Source organism: Prinia subflava, chromosome 2 (assembly GCF_021018805.1).
Source record: "Prinia subflava isolate CZ2003 ecotype Zambia chromosome 2, Cam_Psub_1.2, whole genome shotgun sequence".
Classification (NCBI taxonomy): Eukaryota; Metazoa; Chordata; class Aves; order Passeriformes; family Cisticolidae; genus Prinia; species Prinia subflava.
The window spans coordinates 28,934,803-28,954,264 of record NC_086248.1 but is presented as its reverse complement, the minus strand read 5'-3'; the positions used below and the strand labels follow the sequence as shown (position 1 = coordinate 28,954,264).

Here is a 19,462-nt window from a genome sequence, read left to right as displayed (position 1 = left end):
GATCAATGGGACCATATTTATTATGATTTTCTATCTGTTCTTGAATTACCAAGTTCATCAGAGTTCAGAATGGAAATGCTGTGGTTGCAAATATTGGAAAGAATGCTTTAGGCAAGTTAGTCATTCATTAATAGAAAAGAATTCATGGTTGAATATATAGTGAAGAAATAGCAGAGTTTAGGTAAGCTCTAGCGGTGCATATCTACAGAAATGGAAATTTTTATGATGGCACTGAATCACAGGCTTGAATGCTTTGGAAAGCAATAGTGCCATCAATATTGACAGAGCTTGACAAGAACAGTAAGATTGGGAACAATCCATTTTAGTTTTGAAAAAAATGGATTTTAAACTGATTTATACCTAACTTTAAAAAGAGAAATCATTCATACATTACACACCAACTCCCGAAGTTCTTGCTGTGCTGAAACTTCTGCAGAAATGGGGATTCTCTCCAAGTAATGCTTAGGAGATGTGGCTCTCCTGGGATCCCCGGCGAACCTGCTGCAGAAGCGGCTCTGGAGAGCTGCACGGCGGGAGCCCTCTGGCGGGCGAGGGCGGAGAATGCCCCGAACCGCCGAGCGAGGCTCCTGCCACTGAAACGGGGTTCTTACACCTAAAATCGCTGCGTTTGTAACTACTGATTACTGTTAACTATTGCTGTTTGTATATATTGATTAAAAATGATTTATTTGAATCACTGATTGCAAAAGGGTGAGTTTTGATATCATTCTTTTTCTGTTAATACCATCTGTTTCCCTTACCTCCTTCAATGATTATTCAACTGCAACCCAAAGAGGAAAACAGTTCGCCTGTGGGAAATAATGAAACAGGAAGAGTGCCTTAAACTACGTCCTTGTCAAAAACATAGAAGAAAAAGTATTACTGTAACATGCATCCATCTCTGCTAATTCCTTTACTGTGTATAGGGAACATTAAATCTTAGTGGTAGCTTGAAGCCCTAGCATTCCTTTGGGTCTTGTAGAATGAACAGTATACAAGCCAGAACTTTCAATATTGAATCAAGACTGAGATTGCTTCTTACTATGTACATGCACATGCCTGGCTCTGCACAGCTGGTTTAGAATAATAGAATGGTTTGGGGTGTGAAGGGAGCGTAAAGTTCATCTAGCTCCCATCATCCTGCCACGGACAGGAGCACCTTGCACTAGACCAGTGCTCAAAGCTCATCCAACCTGGTCTTGGACACTGCCAGCATTGTGGCACCCACAACTTCTCTAGGAAACCTGTTCCAGTGCCAGAATCAGTTGTTTTGACTCCATGTGTTTAAAGTTTTTAAAGGCATATACAGAGCAGTGTTTTTTGCATCCATGTTCATTGAAAACTAACTGATAAATGATCCACAGGGTTACAAAGCATACATTTTAGATAGGACAGAAATGCCAGAAAGTAGAACAATTTGTTCTTTTGTGAAGTCAGAACTACAGAGGTAACTACTGTTATGCCACTATTAATCAAAAAGGTCTTAAAGATAAAACTTCACAGTCAGCAGCCATAATCTCATGCCATTCTTCCTCTAGTATATTGCTTTCTGCTACTGCCCTACTATCCAATTCCTCGTGCAATTGTTGAGAATAATGTTTTTCTTTGCATTCTCCAAAGTATTATCTTCTATCTAAATACAGTTGCTGTGTCAGTGACATTAATCATTGACGTGTTCAGGTTGGAAGTGACTCTTGGCATCTTTCTTGTCCAACCTCATGCTCCAAACAGGGTCACAGTGAATCCAGACCAGCTTGCTGAAGGTTTTATCAGTCAAATTTTGTAAACCTTCAAGAACAGATGTTGCAAATGCTATCTGGGCTATTTGCTCTACCGGGTAATTATCCTTACACCCTTCCCCCCGCCGCCCCCCCCATATTCAGTCAGATCCTCCTATTTTAATGAATGTTTACTGTCACTTGTACTGTGCCCCACTGACTCCATGTCTGGCCAGCCTCCCTGCCAGCCACAGCCATCTCTCCTGTGGGCTGAACAAGCCCAGCTCCCTCCCCTCTCCACACAAAACAGGTACTACATTGTCCAACACCCTGGTGACCCTCCCCTGAACCCACTCCAGTTTATCAGTCTGTTTCTTGAACTGAGAAAATTAGATTCAGCAAACCTCTCTTTACACATGGAAGCATTAAGCCTACTTTTGCCCCTGTTTTGATATAACAGGAAACTTCTTTTGCTCATGGGTATGGGCTTAAGGCCTATTTTGAGCGAAGAGGCTCACCTGTTTGTACTGTTCATTATAACATAAAAATAACCTCTTCTATGCTGCTAGACAGCCCTTGATGCCCAGGATTCTTTATGCAGTCCATATGTTGGGTTTAAATAATGTAGATGGCTTTGAATCAGTCTTCTGAGCCAGAAGAAATTCACCTTTATCATGAAGATTACTTTCTAACACCATCAAACTGACAAACCCCAGCTGTTGTTGGTGTCCTAGAACAGCCACACTGAGCTGAACTATCTGAAAAATAGTGAAATGACTGAGATTTTAGGGCTTCCTATATTGACCTTTTAGTGCCAACAGCAAACCCTTTGGAAAGCAGGGAAAGCTTACCAATCTTCCCTTGCAAATCCTGTCCTTTCTGGCACTCCCCCGCTTAGGGGCCTTCTGAGCTGGAGGCTGCTTCTCTGTACTACTGCTTAATACTGCTTGACAGACCTCTCATCCATGAATTTCTCTATTAATTTTTAACATATGCATACTTGGTATTCAAATCATCCTATATTAAGAGTATCTTTTTGTTTAAATTTTATGAAGCATTCTCTTTCTAAGTCTGCCGCTTGTTGATTTATTTTGTGCCCATTTTCTTTTGATATGAGCATGACTAATTGTCCTCTAGTCTCTTTTCCTTGTGTCATTCAGCACCTTTAAAATTCTATCACTTTTCCTTGAGCAGCATCTTTTCCAAGATGGTGATTCCAAATTACTTACTTTTTTCTGTGCACACTGTACTCCTCACTTTGGTCACACTTTTTATCCCCTAAACTATCAAAAATTCTGTGTAACAGACATCAAAGCAACTAACTGTCCATGTAGCATAACAATGATTACACTATCCCCTTCCCAGTAGTATCAATACTTATCTAAACTTAGTGGCACCTTTTTCATTAAATTCAGAGAATCAGAATTTAATCTATTGTTTTGCTTACTTTCCATCTTGTTTCTTTGGTGCATCCTGGGAAGATCTCCATTTTCCTTCCAAGTTTATGCCTTGGTTGCAGTTTTCCCATGTACAAAAGATTAGCAGTGTCCTTAATAATTTCAGACAAACATGCAGAAAACAGTACTTTAGATGTTATAATATGATGAAGGAGTCAGTCCATTGTTTGATTAGTGCTATGATAAAAATACTGTGGAATTCTCTTTTTTCCTCTGAAAACTGCAGGCTGATAGTTTCATGGGAAAACAACATTTACATTCATTTTTGTTGTAGGAATGTTCACACACTTCTGTTGTGGAAGTTGACATTACTTTTGTTCTTAGCACTTCATGCAGAACTATAATTTACATTCAAAAAAGTTTTTAATTACTGAGTTCAGAAAAAAAAGAAATTGAAAGCCTTGAAGGCTCTAATTGTTTTTACAGCTCTTCTTAAAGAAAATAATCTACACTCTCTATGTCCTGGAGAAATTAATCACCTCTTCTGCCCTCAGACTCCTTTTTTAAAATTCTGGTTTCGTTCAAGTAAGCAAACCAAAGAACTAAGAATAAAAAAAACAACTCCATAGACATTACCATGCAGTTTTTAGTAATTCATGAACAGAAAACCACTCTAAATTCTTCCATTAGATTAATTCTAAATTTCTGACTCAACTTCTTATTTCTATTTGCATGTTCTGACTTTTAGAAGGATGACCTCTGTTCCAAAATAAATAAAAACTAAAAAAAAAAACAAACAAACAAACAAAAAAACAAAAACAAAAAAACCAACCAAACAAACAAAAAAACCCCCCAAAAAACCCAAAAAAAACCCCCAACCTTTTACCCTTCTTCAATACTACCACAACAAAAGAATAAGCACACAGTGCATAGATTAGCTATTCCTCTCCACCTTGTAACAGTTCTGTGCTTTCATAAAGAATTTACTAGTCCCAAACTATGCCAGTTTTTTTCTTTATGTGTTGGAAAGTCACATTTTAGGGACTGGGCTTTGCCATTTTAAGTACTTCAATTATTATGTTTATTGATTTTACAAAGTTATGTAAATTATTTATATAAACGATTTCATGGAATTTATTAAAAAAATTTGTTGAGAAGGACATGCTAAATAGACAAAAGAAGTGAACTGATTGCACAGAAAGTCTATCTTTAGCCTCCAAAAATGGTGATTCAGCCTTTGACTTGGGCTTCCTGAAAAACAATGCTCCGGTGCTGATGTGTATGCTGGGGAGAACACTGTATTTCCCACTTCATGTATTTTTTTTTCCTCAGTTCCACTAAATGTTGAGAAAACCTTTTTCTAAACCCAATGGGATCATCTATTTTCCTCATCATGCTATAATTACTCTTTGGAAAACTGTTTTCTTCCCTATTCTTACCCAAAATAAAAACTGAGCTGATTTAAACCAAGTTAAAGTCAAACTGAAATTTTCATAAGGTTCACAAAACCGTGTCCCTATTTTAATGTAGATGTTGAGTCACTGATACATCAGTATAAACTACTGATGTTGAAAAAGGTTTAAAGGGAAATGAAGTTTCTCTTGATAAAAAATGATAGACTGCACTTAATCCAAACACTCTGAAAACATTGGCATGACTGAGGATTTTGAAATAAGGTAACATTTTAGGATAAGGAAACAATACAAGCAGCAAAGATGTGAAGATGGCATCATGTTGTTCTTTCTATATTAAACTAGCAGTAAATGACATCCAAGTTTATGGGTACAGCAGAAAATCAAACTCATAGAGTGAAAATTAACTATTAATTGTCATAAACAGGTAGAAGAATTATACAAGAAAGGCCTCATAAAATCAGGCCTGCTCTGTTAATAGCTAGCCTGTCATTTCTTTTAAGTGCAGCTAAGTAATTTACAAGTTCCCACGCAAAAACAATCTTGGTATGTTAACACAAAATACAGTTCTTGGGTGAAAACCAACTAGCACCTGCATAAACAATAAGACCTGTCTCCTGAGAATCAGTAGAAAAAATACGTAAACTAATTAAAAATAGAGAAATTTGATAGATATGCAAAATACCAGACACTGACCAATGAACTAAGTGTGAATGTATTGTCCACTAATAAGATCTGACACAGTGCCTTCTATATCCTGTATCTTCTTCAATCCTATAAAATATGACCTATACAATAAAGATTTGGCTTTTCCTGCATGAGGAAAATGGAGTCATGGCTGACCTACTGCAACAATTAATGGCAACAATTGCAACAATTTATGAAGAAACCCAAAGCTGTGCCACTGGTTAAAGAAGACCAAGGAAGCACTGAAGTACAGGGATGGAAAGGAGATGCGTGACACACCAGTCTCAGAAATCTACCTTCATCTGCAGTAGTGGTAAATGAACTACAGCATCACATCAAACAAAAGACATTTCAAGAAGTTACAGTCAATTTTATTCACAGAAGCTGAAACACTTAAAATAAATGTGTCATCATTCCCAATGGTAAATTGTGTGTACTTGGAGAGTACTAGGTCCAACGTGTTCTGTACTATCATGTTTAGAGGTTTTACCCGATTCAGGCACATAATATAAATAATAATTTTACCTTCAAGTATAAGAACGTGACATGTTTCGTCAAATATTGCCAAACCTAGTTTCACTATCTTCTCTTTTAACATGAGAAAAAATTTAGAACAAGTAGAGTTAATAAGGGAATTTTAAAATATGGCATTGCCACTAGCCCACATGCTTTCAGCCCCCTTGAAACTTGGGGGATTATCAATTGGTGACATGAGCAGCTCAGTGAAGCGAGAAGAAGCACCTGCTCCCTGTTGGTATGTACACTATCTAGCTCAAGTATGATTCTAATCCCTTGTCCTGGTTAGAATGAAAATGGTGTCCTGTTTCATATACTTTCATTTCTATAATACTAATCATCTTCTTTCTCTGTCTTTTCACCACATGAATACTTCAGTAAAAGTAAATTCTATGTGTTATTAAGTAGCATCTAAGACATTTTCTGTAGTTTGGATTTATTTCCTATATATACAGGAATTACTATAATGGTTCTTTTTAGACAAAGATTTTATTTTGTAAACAATATAATTAAAGTTTATTTTAAATTATGTATTTTCTTTATAACACAAAAATTTTAAATCCTTTTTTTTGGCATTGTGCAACCATCTTGAGTGGGAAAGGAGAATGGTATTTAAGGAAGTCCACAGATATAATTCTTTATTTTTTCACACTATGGCTGCTACCACCACAATGCCTATCAGGTTTTGTTGAGGAATACAGTAACAGCATTCTCTTCAGACTTACTCATTCTATTTTCATTCACACATTATCTCAATGACTCACAAAAAATCCTTTTTATGTACAGTAAACTTTTTTAAAGAGACAGTTAATTATTAGTTGCAATTATCAACCCCCGCTACAAACATGCCCAGAAAACCTTTACAGAAGTCACTTTTTGTATTCCTCTCACTCTTGACTCCATACATGCTGGCCTAAACAAGCACTTCTATCCACTACCACTGTTTAGTGCATTCACTGATCTTGTTGCACACGATGGCATCCTGATGAAAAGCTTTTATTAGCAAGAGCAAAGAACCGTGAAAGAGCACAAGACAGATTTCTGTGTGTAGGCACAAAAAGAGGCACACCCACTACTGAAGTGTAGGAGAGAATAGCACAACAGAGAGAACTGCTGAGATCTTTCTATACACCGTGCTAGCCTAACCTGGCTGTTGGAAATGCAGCACTGGTGTACAGCACTGCAGACAGCACTAGCACTGCTGATCATGAGAGTCCCAAGCACTCAGTGTGGTACCACACTCTCTCAGCTTGTAGGTGATCAACAACTTTGGTATTAATGATGCTACTTCACTGGCTGGCTCATACCACAACCATCTACCTACTCTCAAGCACTAAGTCTCTGCACAAAAGGTACATTTGTTCTTCTCACCTCCTCTTCTATTTGTACACAGTGGAAATATTTCTTCTGTGCTGTGACCACTTGCCTCATTTTTTATTTCTTGCCCCAGAGTCTCACAGGGATTAGTCTTACTGACCCACTGCCTCATGTACCTTTGTTCTTGTCCTGGCTCATTTTCACCCCATGATAAAACACTGCAACTGAGTAAAATGCAGGTAGAGTTGGGACACTATATCCAGCCATCCTAGAAGCTGTCTACAGTGACTGAGAAACACAAACATGGCTCTGATAATGCCAAGAAACATCTAATCAATGTATCCTCAAGCGTAGTGCTGTCAATAGACATTGTGAGTATTGTGAGTATTCAGAAATCTGATCTCCGATTTATCCATGAGCACTCTCCTACATAAAGAGCTGTGTGAATACAGGCATGAAAAATGTTAGTCTTAGGTTTCTCAGCAACAGTAACAACAGGTGAAATTTCCACTTCCTCACCAGAGTCAACACATAAATTGAATACCATTTTTAAGACTTATTATTATAGGGTTTTTGTTGGCACAATGTGTAGACAAAGGTCACTATTTGAACATTAAAAAAACCACTTAGTTTTGCCATTAAACTGGGGGTTTTTTTTTGTGTACTTGACATCTGCAGTGTCCCACCCAATGGTAAAAAAAAAATAAACTGATCCTTTGCATTTTGTTTGTAGATAAGTCCTCAGATAAAGATTTGCTAATTTTTATAAAGTAAGGGATAAAATTATTTTAATTAATAAACTCTGAATTTTAGGGAATAAAAAAGCCATTCAGAATGCTAGTGGTGACACGGTATTGAAAAAAACCAATCACAGTCAGATACCATAGTGGTAACATTAGAAAAATTTCCATTGTGCCTGCACTGTACTTAAAAGTATTACTACCATTCCAACAAAAACTGAAGTTCTTCCTTTAAACTATGAACATTAATCATTTTACACACAGAGACATGACATTTTTTACTGAAACCTTTAAAACTTTCCTCACTGTCCAATTAAAACTAGGTTACCAACCACATTTACCAAGAAAGATTGACAGAATTATGGGAATTTCTTTAATATTACCATTTACTGCAAAAATATTGAAAGATTTCAGCAAAAGACTCAAAGATTGAATTTTTCTGTTAGTGGAAACTCTATAATTTTGGGCGGGTTTTTTTTTTTTTTTTAATCTTCCTTAAACTATATGAACTCAGCTATTTAGAAAGAAAAAGATTTTTTGATCATGCTGGAGTACACTTATGGCTTATTTACTAGAGGAAGTTAAATATTCATGTTACCATTGAGTCAAAACAAAAATAATTGTGGTAGCATAGAGCTGTAGCATTTCTTTTTTTTTTTTTTTTTAATTTTAACAGCAGCCTTAATTCTTAAACAGTTACAGGTCCCTGATGTTTGGTATATCAATATTTTATTGGTAAAGGTGTGCTGTACAAAATATAAAAACTTTATATACTCCAAGGGCAAATTACTTCCCTTCCCTCTTGGGAATAGTTTATTTTTAATGTAGTTCTTCGAGGGTTTTAATTCTTCATGGGTTCTTAGGCAATTTTGAATTGCAGCATACATATTTAATAGTAATGACATCCAGGGAAATATTTTCTCAGTTGGAGATAATACACATACATTAATGGTAAAAGTAAAATAGTAAAAAACACACACAAAGAAAAAATCCTAAACCACCAACAACTAAAAGGACATAACACAATCTGCTTACTGGCCTGTAACTGATTATAATTTTATAGTATCTGCTGCTTTTCTCATCAGACTACAAGTTCACCTGGATTGTCATGAACTATCCACTTAGCTCATGAGCTGCACAGCTATTGCACAGCCCTGCTTGCTGCCCCTGCTCTCACACCAAACAAGACACAGCACAAACACCTGTCCTTCCAGAATGAGCCTCCCAAACAATACCACTTCTCCACCAGCAGACCCTTCCTTGCAATGCCACAAGCTCACCTAAAAACTGCACCTACAACCAACTATCCAAGCACCTTGTGAATATTCACTTCATTTTGCTTCCACCTGCACTGTTCTCACAGTAACTTAATATATGGCACAGGTATCTGTCCCTGCAAGCAACATTTCCCTCCATGAGTCAACACAGCCCCTGCAGGTACCTACCTGCAAGGTTTACAAGCTCTCCAGAACCCTCCTCAACTCCATTATTACTCGTTTCATGAATGCTGCCACATGCCAGTGCCTTCTAAACTGCCCTGAAAAGAAATTGAGAAATACAGCATGCATCCACTGCTCTGAGACAAAGCTTCCGCTTCTCCTGTCCTCCCCAAAACAGGTCCCTTTCTTGCAAAGCTGCAAGCCTCTCCAAACTCTTGCTGCCCCAACCACCCCATGCATTGCTTGTGAGTGCCATCACCACACTGTCACAGCAAACTGAACCCCAGCAAACTTGTGACAAAGCTACTCCACCATGCACATCATCAAGTAGTTTTCCTGAGAGAACTCATCCACCTGAGCACACACATCAGATGCCCCGGATACGGCTCACAAGTACCACCATACACTATTGTCTCAGCTAAATGGTCTCTTATACAAATTAAGTTTTGGCAGAGGCAAAACTCAATCTGGGATAAAGCTCTCACAGCCCCTCCATCAACAGATCTCTCCAGGCTATGAGCCCACAGGAGGTCCTTCCATTTACCTGACCTCACACTTGGCTCACGAACACTGTTGATACCAGGAGCTCCCATCAGCCCCACTGGACACACAGCACCTGGAACTTCACCTCTCCCAGGCTGGGCTCCCCTGTCCAAATCAGTCTCTTCTCACAAGGCTACAAACAAAATACTCTGAATTTTAACCTCCTCTTGCTTGGCATGAGTACGTTTGTTCTCTCAGTAGATGGAAACATACAAAACGTCTCTATTGTTTCAGGACGTGAATGTGCCCACGCCTGCCTGCCTGGGTCTCTGAGCCCCTCGTACCAAGGCTGAGGAGCCATCAAGGCTCATAAACACTTCCACCGCTAAGCTGCCTGTGCACCCAGCAGACACCCGGCACTGCAGCCCGCGCTCTGCACAGGGCTATCCCCCGGCTATTCCGGGCACTCCTGCAGGACCCAACCGAGCGGTCCTAAACTGAGACAGGGGAGATTCAGATTAGATACTGAGGGAAATTTCACCGTTAGGGTGCTCAGGCATTGGAATGGGTTGCCCAGGGAGGTGGTGGAGTCCCCACCCCTGGAGCTGCAACAAGAGGATTCGGATCTGGTGCTGGCTGATGAGGTTTAGTGGTTCAGGGGTTACAGTGGAGTGCAGGGTGGGTGGTCGGAATGGACGATTTTAAAAGGTCTCTTCCAGCCTTGAGGATTCCATGGTTGTTTGCATGTAGCACTTAGAGCAAAGTAGAGACTAAGACACGCTGCAGCACCTTGCAGATGAAGGTCCTCCACTCCTCGTGCAAACAAACCCACACTCTCAGGAACACGAACTCCGCAAGGCACCTCCTAAGCCCACAGGCCTCCCGGCCCACGGCTGCCCTCACACCGGGCACGGCGTCCCGAAGCGACGCTTCTCACCTGACCGCGATCCTGCCCGGAGTTTGGCACTATCGCCGCTAGGTCGAGCCCGGGGCAGAGGCACCGCGCTGCCCTCGCCGCACATCCCTGCGGGAGCGGCCCCGACCCGCCAGCACCGCCCGCACACCTGCCCGGCGCCTCCGGGAGATGGTTTAGGTAGTTTTACAGCAAAAAGCAACAATAAAAGGATTGAAAGTGCTAGATACCTCTTCGCGCACCTTTCACCTTTCCTCAAACCCCCTTCCTCCCCTCCCACTGTCCCTCAGGCAAAAGGACCCGCGGACCGAGCGCTGCCCTGTCTCAGCCTCCCGGCCCCGGGAGGGAAGGGCAGGCAAACCCTTCTCAGGAGCAAGAGATGAGGACAACTCTTTATCACCCCGACTCCCCGCTCCCGCCTCCCGAGGGCTGCGCTCTGCCACGGGACGGGGCCGGGGAACTCCCGTCACTGCTGTCCCCCGGAGAAGCGCCGCTCTCCGCTCGGTGCGCAGGCGGCGGCCGTGCGCGGGCCGGGGTGCGCGGGCCGGGGTGCGCGGCCGCGGGCGCGTGACGTCACGCGGCGTGGGGCGGTTGCCGCGGTGACGCGCCCGCCCCGCTGTAAGCGCCGCCTCGGCGGGGCGGCCGCGCTCCCGCTGACGGCAGCGAAGATGGCGGCGGCCGCGTCTGACCTGCTGACGGGATGGTGCCTCTTCGGCCTGGCGCTGCTGGTGAGAGGCGGCTCCGCCGCCCTGGGGCGGCCCCCTCAAACATCCCTTCCCTGGGCCGGCTGCTACTCCTTCGGCCGCTCGCTGTCCCGGTGCTGGGCATCCCGCCCGGTCTCGTCGCCCGTGTCGCTGAGCTTATCCCGGCCGGGAGCGCTTCCCTGCGGCTTCCCCGGGTGCCTCGGCGGTGGTGCCGCAGGGCAGAGCAGAGCCCGGAGCGGAGAGCGGGCTGCTGCCTTGCCCTCCTGCCCGGCGAGCCGCGTTGTTTGTGTTTGCGCGTCTTCCGTGTGTGAGCGCTGGTGGTGTTGCTCAAGCTGCTCTTAAGAAAAAGTGACTTTTGTGTGGTCGATATAACGCTGGTCCTAGTGTTCGGGTAAAAAATGTGTTGATGCACTGCCAGTCATCTGTACAGGGTCTAACAGCAGTACCTACTTGCTGACATTGTTATTTTACAACTCATAAGTTTTTCCCCGTGTGTTTCAGGCCATTCTAATTTTCTGCTGGGTTTATGTGCGCAAGTACCAGAGTCGGCGGGAAAGTGAAGTGATTTCTACCATCACAGCAATTTTTGCGTTGGCTGTTGCTCTTATCACATCAGCGCTCCTGCCAGTGGACATATTTTTGGTCTCATACATGAAAAACCAAAACGGTACATTTAAGGTATGGACTGCCAAAAACGTTAATTTCTTCTTCAAAACAAGCACTTGTGTTGCAAAAGGATGCTCTTGGGTTTTAAAGTGTTTGAAACCAGTGCTAATATCTCTTTTGGTGATTTGACTTTTCTCAAAGCTGCTACTTTGCATAAAACTAGTACTGTGCATAAAACAGTCATGTCTGGTATTTGAGCTGGATTTCAGTTTTGACTTCTGTTCTTTCTCAGATATTCTACTCTTTTCCAAAAGCTTGTTCCTTCTGTTGTGCATAAGAGTGAAGGTACTGTATAGAAGATATAAACAAATCGCAGAAGTGTTGCTTTTTAGTGTATCGTGATACACTAAAAAGTTTTGCAGAATAAAATTTGTTGCGCTTTTTTCAAAACTAGACCGTGTTGCTGCTTTGTGATTTAGGATTATTTTAATTGACTTTTTTGTCAGCAAAAAAAAAATAGGTGCTGGAACATTTAAAGATTTACTGTGCTAATCTATCTATAATGTAAAGCCTGAATTAATAAGCATTTTGAAAGCTGCAGAAACGCTTGGTGTAGGGGAATGCATTCATATCTCTTCTTGGCTGATGGAGACTTAACTGAACTACTGCATTTATAAAGTGTAGGGGGGTTGCTGTGCAAAATGAGTTCCTAATGAGATGAGTACTCGCTGTCATCTGCTCTAACCATTTCTGTAAGTGGTCTTCACAATGCTTCAAATATTACTTTAATTTTCAAGAAGAGTTCTTGAAGGTATTGACCCAATGTCTTTGTGAGAACATTCTGAGTAACAAGAGGTCAAACTGGAGCATGTAGCTAACTTGAATAACAAGTAAGTTGGATAACAACTTACTTGAGTTTGGAGCCTGACTGGATCTATAGTAGAAGTTATGACCCTGAAACAAATGATAGAGTGGGAGAAAGGTAAATGCCTGCCCACCAGACTCTATTCGCTTCCAGCCCTACTTCCAAAGGAATATAAAGGTCTTGCCAGATCTGTGTAATGCTTAAAAACTGGCTTGCAGCTAGTACAGTGCTTTTTGACTGGTGCTGATATAAATGCAAGTTATGAGAAGCCTTTAGAATTGAGCTGGGATATGTTTTTTTGTCATCTTTATTGCTCAGGGTTAATATAGAATAAATTAAGCTGTTGCTCAGTGTTATTTTGAAAAGTTTGTGTTTTCAGACTTTGCTTGTTTAGAATTAAAGTGAATATAGAAGATGGAAGAGATCTTTCATATATCAAGGTTCTAGCAAGTCAATGAAAATAATAGTCTTAAATACATTGAGCCTATCTAGAGAAGTAATCATGATGCAACTGGGTTCAGCTGAAAAATGCAGTTTTAGTGGGGACTAGGCAGAATTCCCTGTTGCAAAGGACACATTTTTGCTAATTAGAAACAAACCTGTGAGAGAAGGTTCTCAGAGGTAGTCATGCAGTCACTACAAATTTTTATTAAGGAAATACAATTGCTTGAAGGAAAATTACTTATAATACTGTTTTTCATGGGATAGAATTCCTTGGTAATGGGTATATGCTGGGATATGGTGGGGTGGACCAATTCTATTTAAAAATTGTACTGAGAGCAAGCTTTCGTGCTTGTGGTGAAGACTTTTTTTGTAAAGCACCTTTTTGCCTATGCTTCTGAGGCTTCTTTGTTCTGCTTAGTTCCTAATGTTTGTAGATACTTCTCATGGCTTGTTGAAATCCAGTTGCTCTATACTGCCTTGAAGAAGCATTCTTCTGTCTTTTAATCTCAGCTGAATTGAGTTTCTGACTTTGCAGAGATCTATTGACATTAATGTATTTGATCCAAACACAGGTGTTAAAATTATGGTATAGAAATATTAATGTGGCCTTCAAAGTTGAGTGAATCTGAAATCAGTCAGAACCTACAAACCTATAGACAAAGATGGCTTTATTGATTTGGTAATTTCAGTTTAGAGGTAATGTTGAGGCAGGAGGCTGACAACATCTGAAAATGAGGCACATCGTGTCTGCACAGGACTGGGAGTGGTGATCCTGATGGTCCCTTCCAACTCAGCGTTTTCTATGATTCTGTGGTCTTCATCAATTGGTGAAGCTTTTAAACTGTCCTCAGTAGCATGTGCTTCTTTCCTGCTATTGCTTTGCAAGTAGGATAGACTGAATTGAATTTAGAATATTTCCTGAAGATTACTGGCCTACCTCTGAACTGTTCTTTCAAACCCAACACTTCCTATAACTGATGCTGGGGTCTGAAGGACTATGACTCTGGCAAGAAACCTTTGTTGCTTTGCATGACCAGGGTGAGTTAAGTCTTTAATCTTTTCAGTGACTTTTTGAGGGAGATCCAGTCAGCAGATGTGGATAATATTCTCTGTAGATAAATTAGTAGTTCATCAAAAAACCTTCCAACTGAATGATTTCAGAGCTGATGCCAGAAGAGTAGTGGCAGTTATCCAGATTCGAAGTAAGAAATTTTTCTTTCTGTATGTCTGCTTTTCCTCTACCTCCCAGCTGCATTTCTTGGTATCAGTGTTAGGAGTGATGAGAAAAAAGGATGCTCAACTTGAAAGAGGTAACTGCAGTGGACTTTCAGTTCATTTTTAATGTATCTGACCCTACTGTCAACTTGTAGATATAGCTGAGGATTTACAAGATGAATAGGCTTGTAGCAAACTTAGAGAGAATCACGTTATACTAACAGCTGGTGGTTAAATTGAAGGCTTTGGTGGTTCAAAGTTCTCATGGAGATTTGTGTGTGTTCCATGACAAGGGAAGGTGGTATGTCCTGGCTACAAGGATTGCCTGAACTGTAATACCCAGAGTATGTTTTTGTGAAGGCTGTGAATATGATGCTGCTTTCTGGAGGAATTAGCTTTAAAGTTTTTCCATTTTCCATCATGTGTTCTGAAGTGCCTTCCTTGACAAGGGCTGTATATGCTATGCCTTTTTTAACTTAAGGTTTTGTTCATTTCACCAGAACTGTTAAGATACTGCTTATACATCTTTCTATTACTACAAATTATTGTTTATGGTAAAAAAGTGGCTTGTAGCATTTAGCAGATAATGGTGTATCTCACCATATTTTGAGACTTACCAAATCTATCTTAAAGTTTTTATGCTAAGTGAATTGAACAGGTTTGGTATTGGCAAGTTTTGCACAGTAGTTACACAGTAGAATTCACTGCAACTATTACTTTGATTCACAGTTCTGTTAAGTAGGAAGGGAGGCTTTTGGTTTAATATTGATACATAGTTGAATTTTCCCTTTTGAGTGAAACCCTGATAATGTTCAACAGCACCACTTCAACTCAAAGGTTTTGGCTATGAGCACTGTCAGTGCTTTAGTTTGTTTCAAAGGACTTCAAATACATCCAGTTGCATCTGATCCGTTTGATGTGAAAACTTGTCTGACATAAAACAAGCACATAGGAACAGAAAACCTCACCATAGCTTAAAAACATAATACTGGTGCTGGAACCCAAGATCTCTGGGTCTGACCTACAAGTCTCATAAGTATTTAAGCATAGCTGATGCTGTCTTGCAGCAGGAGGACTGCCTGAAACACGGATACTCCCATCATTGTACTGTCTTTTTCCTGTGTTCTAGCTGAAGGCAGAGAAGGTGATGAAACCTTTCCTTTTCTTTTTGAAACGTGTGAATTCTTGCTACTATATGAAGTTAAGAGCCAGTGGCATTTCTTTCAGTGTGGTTAATATTGAATGTATCACAAGCCTTGGGTGTCTGCATGACCTGGTAAAAGCTGGGTATCCTCTTAATGATTCGAAGAGTAGCATCTGCTTAATGGGAGATACTTTTTGCAGACCATTTAAGGTTTTTTGCATCTGATGAGGATGAGAGGGGAGCAAGTCATTATGTAGATACTCAGAATACAAAACCACTAGAAATGTCTAGGGTTTTTATTTTTAGGAAGGTGTTAACTTTGAAGTTATTATTGACTGAGACCATGCCTCCTTCCCGAGTAAGAATTACTACTTATAAAGCAATAATAGTTGGCCAAAATGTTGATGCTAGGCAGGTGGGGCTGAGATGTGCATGTTTCTGATTGCTACTTTCCATCTGGCAGTCAAACTCCTGGCACTGTCCCGTTTTGGAGGTAACAGGCTAGAAGATCTGAGATCTGGATATGAAATTTCTTCATATCTAACCATGCTAGGACTCGGTCTCCAGTCTTTCATACTGCATCTTCCTTTTATTGCCTAAGCTTTGGGAGAGCTAATCAGTAGAATGGGTGCTTCATCTACATTTGATGAAACATCACACATACTGAAACGTGTAATGTTTCTTAACTTTAAGCTCTGTTAAAGGGGCGTTTGCAGAGAATGGGAGCTAGCTTCTCTAGTCTTGCAGGGTCCAGCAGTGACAGTAGAAATGTCAAATTTAATGGGGACAAAAGAATGAAATTCATGGCTGTCCCTTCACCAAAAAGGGTAGAAGGTCAGATTCATTTACAATGGTTTTATTTGGGGAAGTTATCTGTACAGTTTGATTAGTACTGTTCTATTGAAATATGTTAATATGAATCACTAAGTGGACAGTTGCTGGGAGGAGAAAGACTGCTCAATAATTGCTCAATAACAGTGTAGGAGCAAGTGTTCTTTGTAACTAATTTTCCATCAATGTAATTATAAAATTAATCTGAGGGAGCTTTGCTTTGGATGTAGCATTTAGGTAAACTTAAAGTATCTTCAGCTGCTTTTTTATATCTTTACTTAAATAGGAACATTTTACTAGCATATGTACTTTTTACATTTTTTAAATGTTTTTACATGTTTTACATGTAAATGTAATGTAAATGTTTACATGTAAATGTAATGTTTTACATGTTTTTAATGTGACTTATTTTACAAAATACTTAAGCCTAATAGTTTAATACGGGTCATCATGCTCATTGCACTTATCCTTGCAATTTGTGGCTTCCCTTGTCTCTCAGTACAGTGCATTAAAGGTACAGGTATCAGTGCAGAGTGCCTGAATACTGCAGGTCCTAAGAGATTCTGTGGTCCCATTTTGACACCTTAAACTGTTTGTTGAAGGCAGTATGAATTTTCACCTCCCTAATCTATTGTGCTTCTAAGCCATTTGCTGTATATACTGTAAGTTTGTTTTGTAATGGATGGAAAAGAAAGACTAGATCCAGAGGCTGTCCAGATGAGTTCTCAGCTGAGTCCTGGATGTGCTAGTTTAGTAAATTCCTATACCCTAGTAGTCACCAGAAATGCTGAGACTGTCAGAGCTCTGATACTCATTAGGTAGCAATGCTTGCTTTTGACAAGACTGCTGCTGTCACTAGCCTTTGAAACAGCTCAGATGAACGAGTTACTGCTGTTGAGTTGCTGGTGGTGTGTGCACATGGATAATTTGCCAGTTAAAAATAAGTATTTTGCTTTTTAGTTTAACAGTGGGGCTTTGGCAGCTGACTGGAAGCTGACATAATAGTTATGATATATCATTAAATTGGCTTGCATTACATATTCTTCTTGTGCAGAGTAATGCAAAGTTTGTACACTGAGGCAGATGTGGTAGTGAAATGCACACATTTGCAATTTGAGTTTGTTTCGTGTTATGTAGCAGCTCACTGTTTTAATATGGTGTAGTGTATGTTTCCTAGTATACTACTCTGGTCCTGTATGCAACTTAATTTGAAAAACAAAATGAAAAGCAGTTACAATGTTTCAAGTTCTACATCTGTATTTTGTTAAGAGTGCTTTTCTGTAGCTGAAGGAAGCAGTTCTTGGGCAGCTAAGCCATATGTATTTCCATTACTAGTTACCCCTTCTGTACAGTGGCTGTGACTCTTAAACTTTGGGTCTCACTGTTGCTTTTCTTTCCTGTTCTTGGGTTCTGTGCATTTTAAATGTCTCTACTGCTCATAGGGGAGATCTTTCTCCCAATAGCTACTTGGAATCAAGCAATGCAAACAGTCCAGTTCAGTCTTGGTTTTCCCTTAGGCTGGATTAAAGTAAGCATTTTCTTAATATTTACATGAGACAAAATAGGTGTCCTGTATGTGTTCTTTACTTATTGTAATCAAATTCTTTTGTTGTGTATTTTAATACAAATGCCCAGAAATTTCTTATTTAAAACGCTATTGGGTGTGAGCCTGGCAGTCTTCACAGACTGAACTTACTGTGTATCTGACAGGTACTTCAGGTGTTGCTTCTGCCCCTTCTGCTAAAATATTTTTCATCCTTTCTTTTTGCTGATTAGGTGTCAAAATGGATGTGTATTTTTCTACTCAAATTTCAGCTGGATGATAATCTAATTTAGTTGATACAGTGAATTTTAAAAGCTTAATGTAAACTGGCCTACTGGCAGTCTTAAAATAGTAAGAAAGAGGAAGGTGGTGCTGATTTTCTGAGAAAATAGAAAAAGTGTTAATGGTGTGTCATCAAGCCCGTGTTCCAGAAGACTTTGTGCAATTCTGTGAGAACTGATAAACCAAATGCCAAAGTGTCTTTAAGTCTTATGGGAGCAGTGTTTAAGTACTATGCTCATTTGCATTTTCATATCTACTTGTTAGTGTGCGCATCTTTACAACTAAAAGGGATTAATCTTACCAGTTTGAAGAAAACCTGCATAGAGAAATGAAGAAGAGCTTTGACAGTACTGGATTTTTTTTTTAAATTCTTTTTGTTTCCACCAATTCAGTAATGTTGGTGTGTTCTCTAGCTTTTGAAGGATTCTGTTTCTGAGTAACTACTTTCTTGATCTTGGCCACATGTAGATTAGTATCCCACAAACGAAAACAATCCAGAAATATGTTTAAACTGTGCTGGCAGCGTTGGACCGTTGTATTCAATTCCTGAGTTTGTCTGCTAACCATCATGTCATAAAATATTTAGCTTTGTTAAACCAAGTTCCTCTCTTGGAGGAGAGGGAATGGGCACAAGAACTTGACTTCAGCCACCCGACTGACTGCTGTTTCCAACATAGAGTTGTGTTTTCACTTTCATTGCGTCCATTCTCTTGACCATTCCCCAGGAATGAGTAGTGCAGTTACTTTCACTCTTGTTCAAATAAGGGATATAAGTGCTCTTGGAACTTGACTTGTAAAATTAGATATTGCTAAGTTGAATATTCATGTAATTCAAGTCTTGGTCAAACAAAGAAGTGAAGTCTCGTACTTCTGAAAAAGGAGATGATAGCTTAAACTGATGTAATAATGAATAAAAATGAAAGTTAATGAATTATATATAACTGAGCATAAAAAGTTCTTTCTTATGTCTAAGTATGGTTGCATCTGTATATGCAAATTTTAAACAAAGCTGTTCTGTGATGGAAATACTGTGTACTTTGTCCAACTGTGTGGCCCATAGCACAAGACAGCTGTTAAAACAAGGCCACAAACACGGTCAGAGATCTGGAACACCTCTCCTGTGAAGACAGTCTGAAAGAGTTGGGGTTGCCCAGCATGGAGAAGAGAAGGTTCTGGGGAAATGTTGTTGCAGCCTTTCAGTGTAGA

General features: G+C 40.1%; 1 protein-coding gene across 1 annotated transcript in view; it reads left to right on the top strand.

The window, feature by feature from the left end:
• Positions 1-11,222: 11,222 nt before the first annotated feature.
• Positions 11,223-19,462, top strand: part of LMBRD1 (LMBR1 domain containing 1) — a 67,311-nt gene continuing 59,071 nt past the window's right edge. Inside the window, exons 1-2 of the mRNA XM_063389430.1 lie at positions 11,223-11,350; positions 11,828-12,004. Coding sequence (XP_063245500.1) covers positions 11,291-11,350; positions 11,828-12,004 — 237 coding nt within the window. The 5' untranslated portion in view covers positions 11,223-11,290. The remainder of the gene's footprint in view (positions 11,351-11,827; positions 12,005-19,462) is intronic.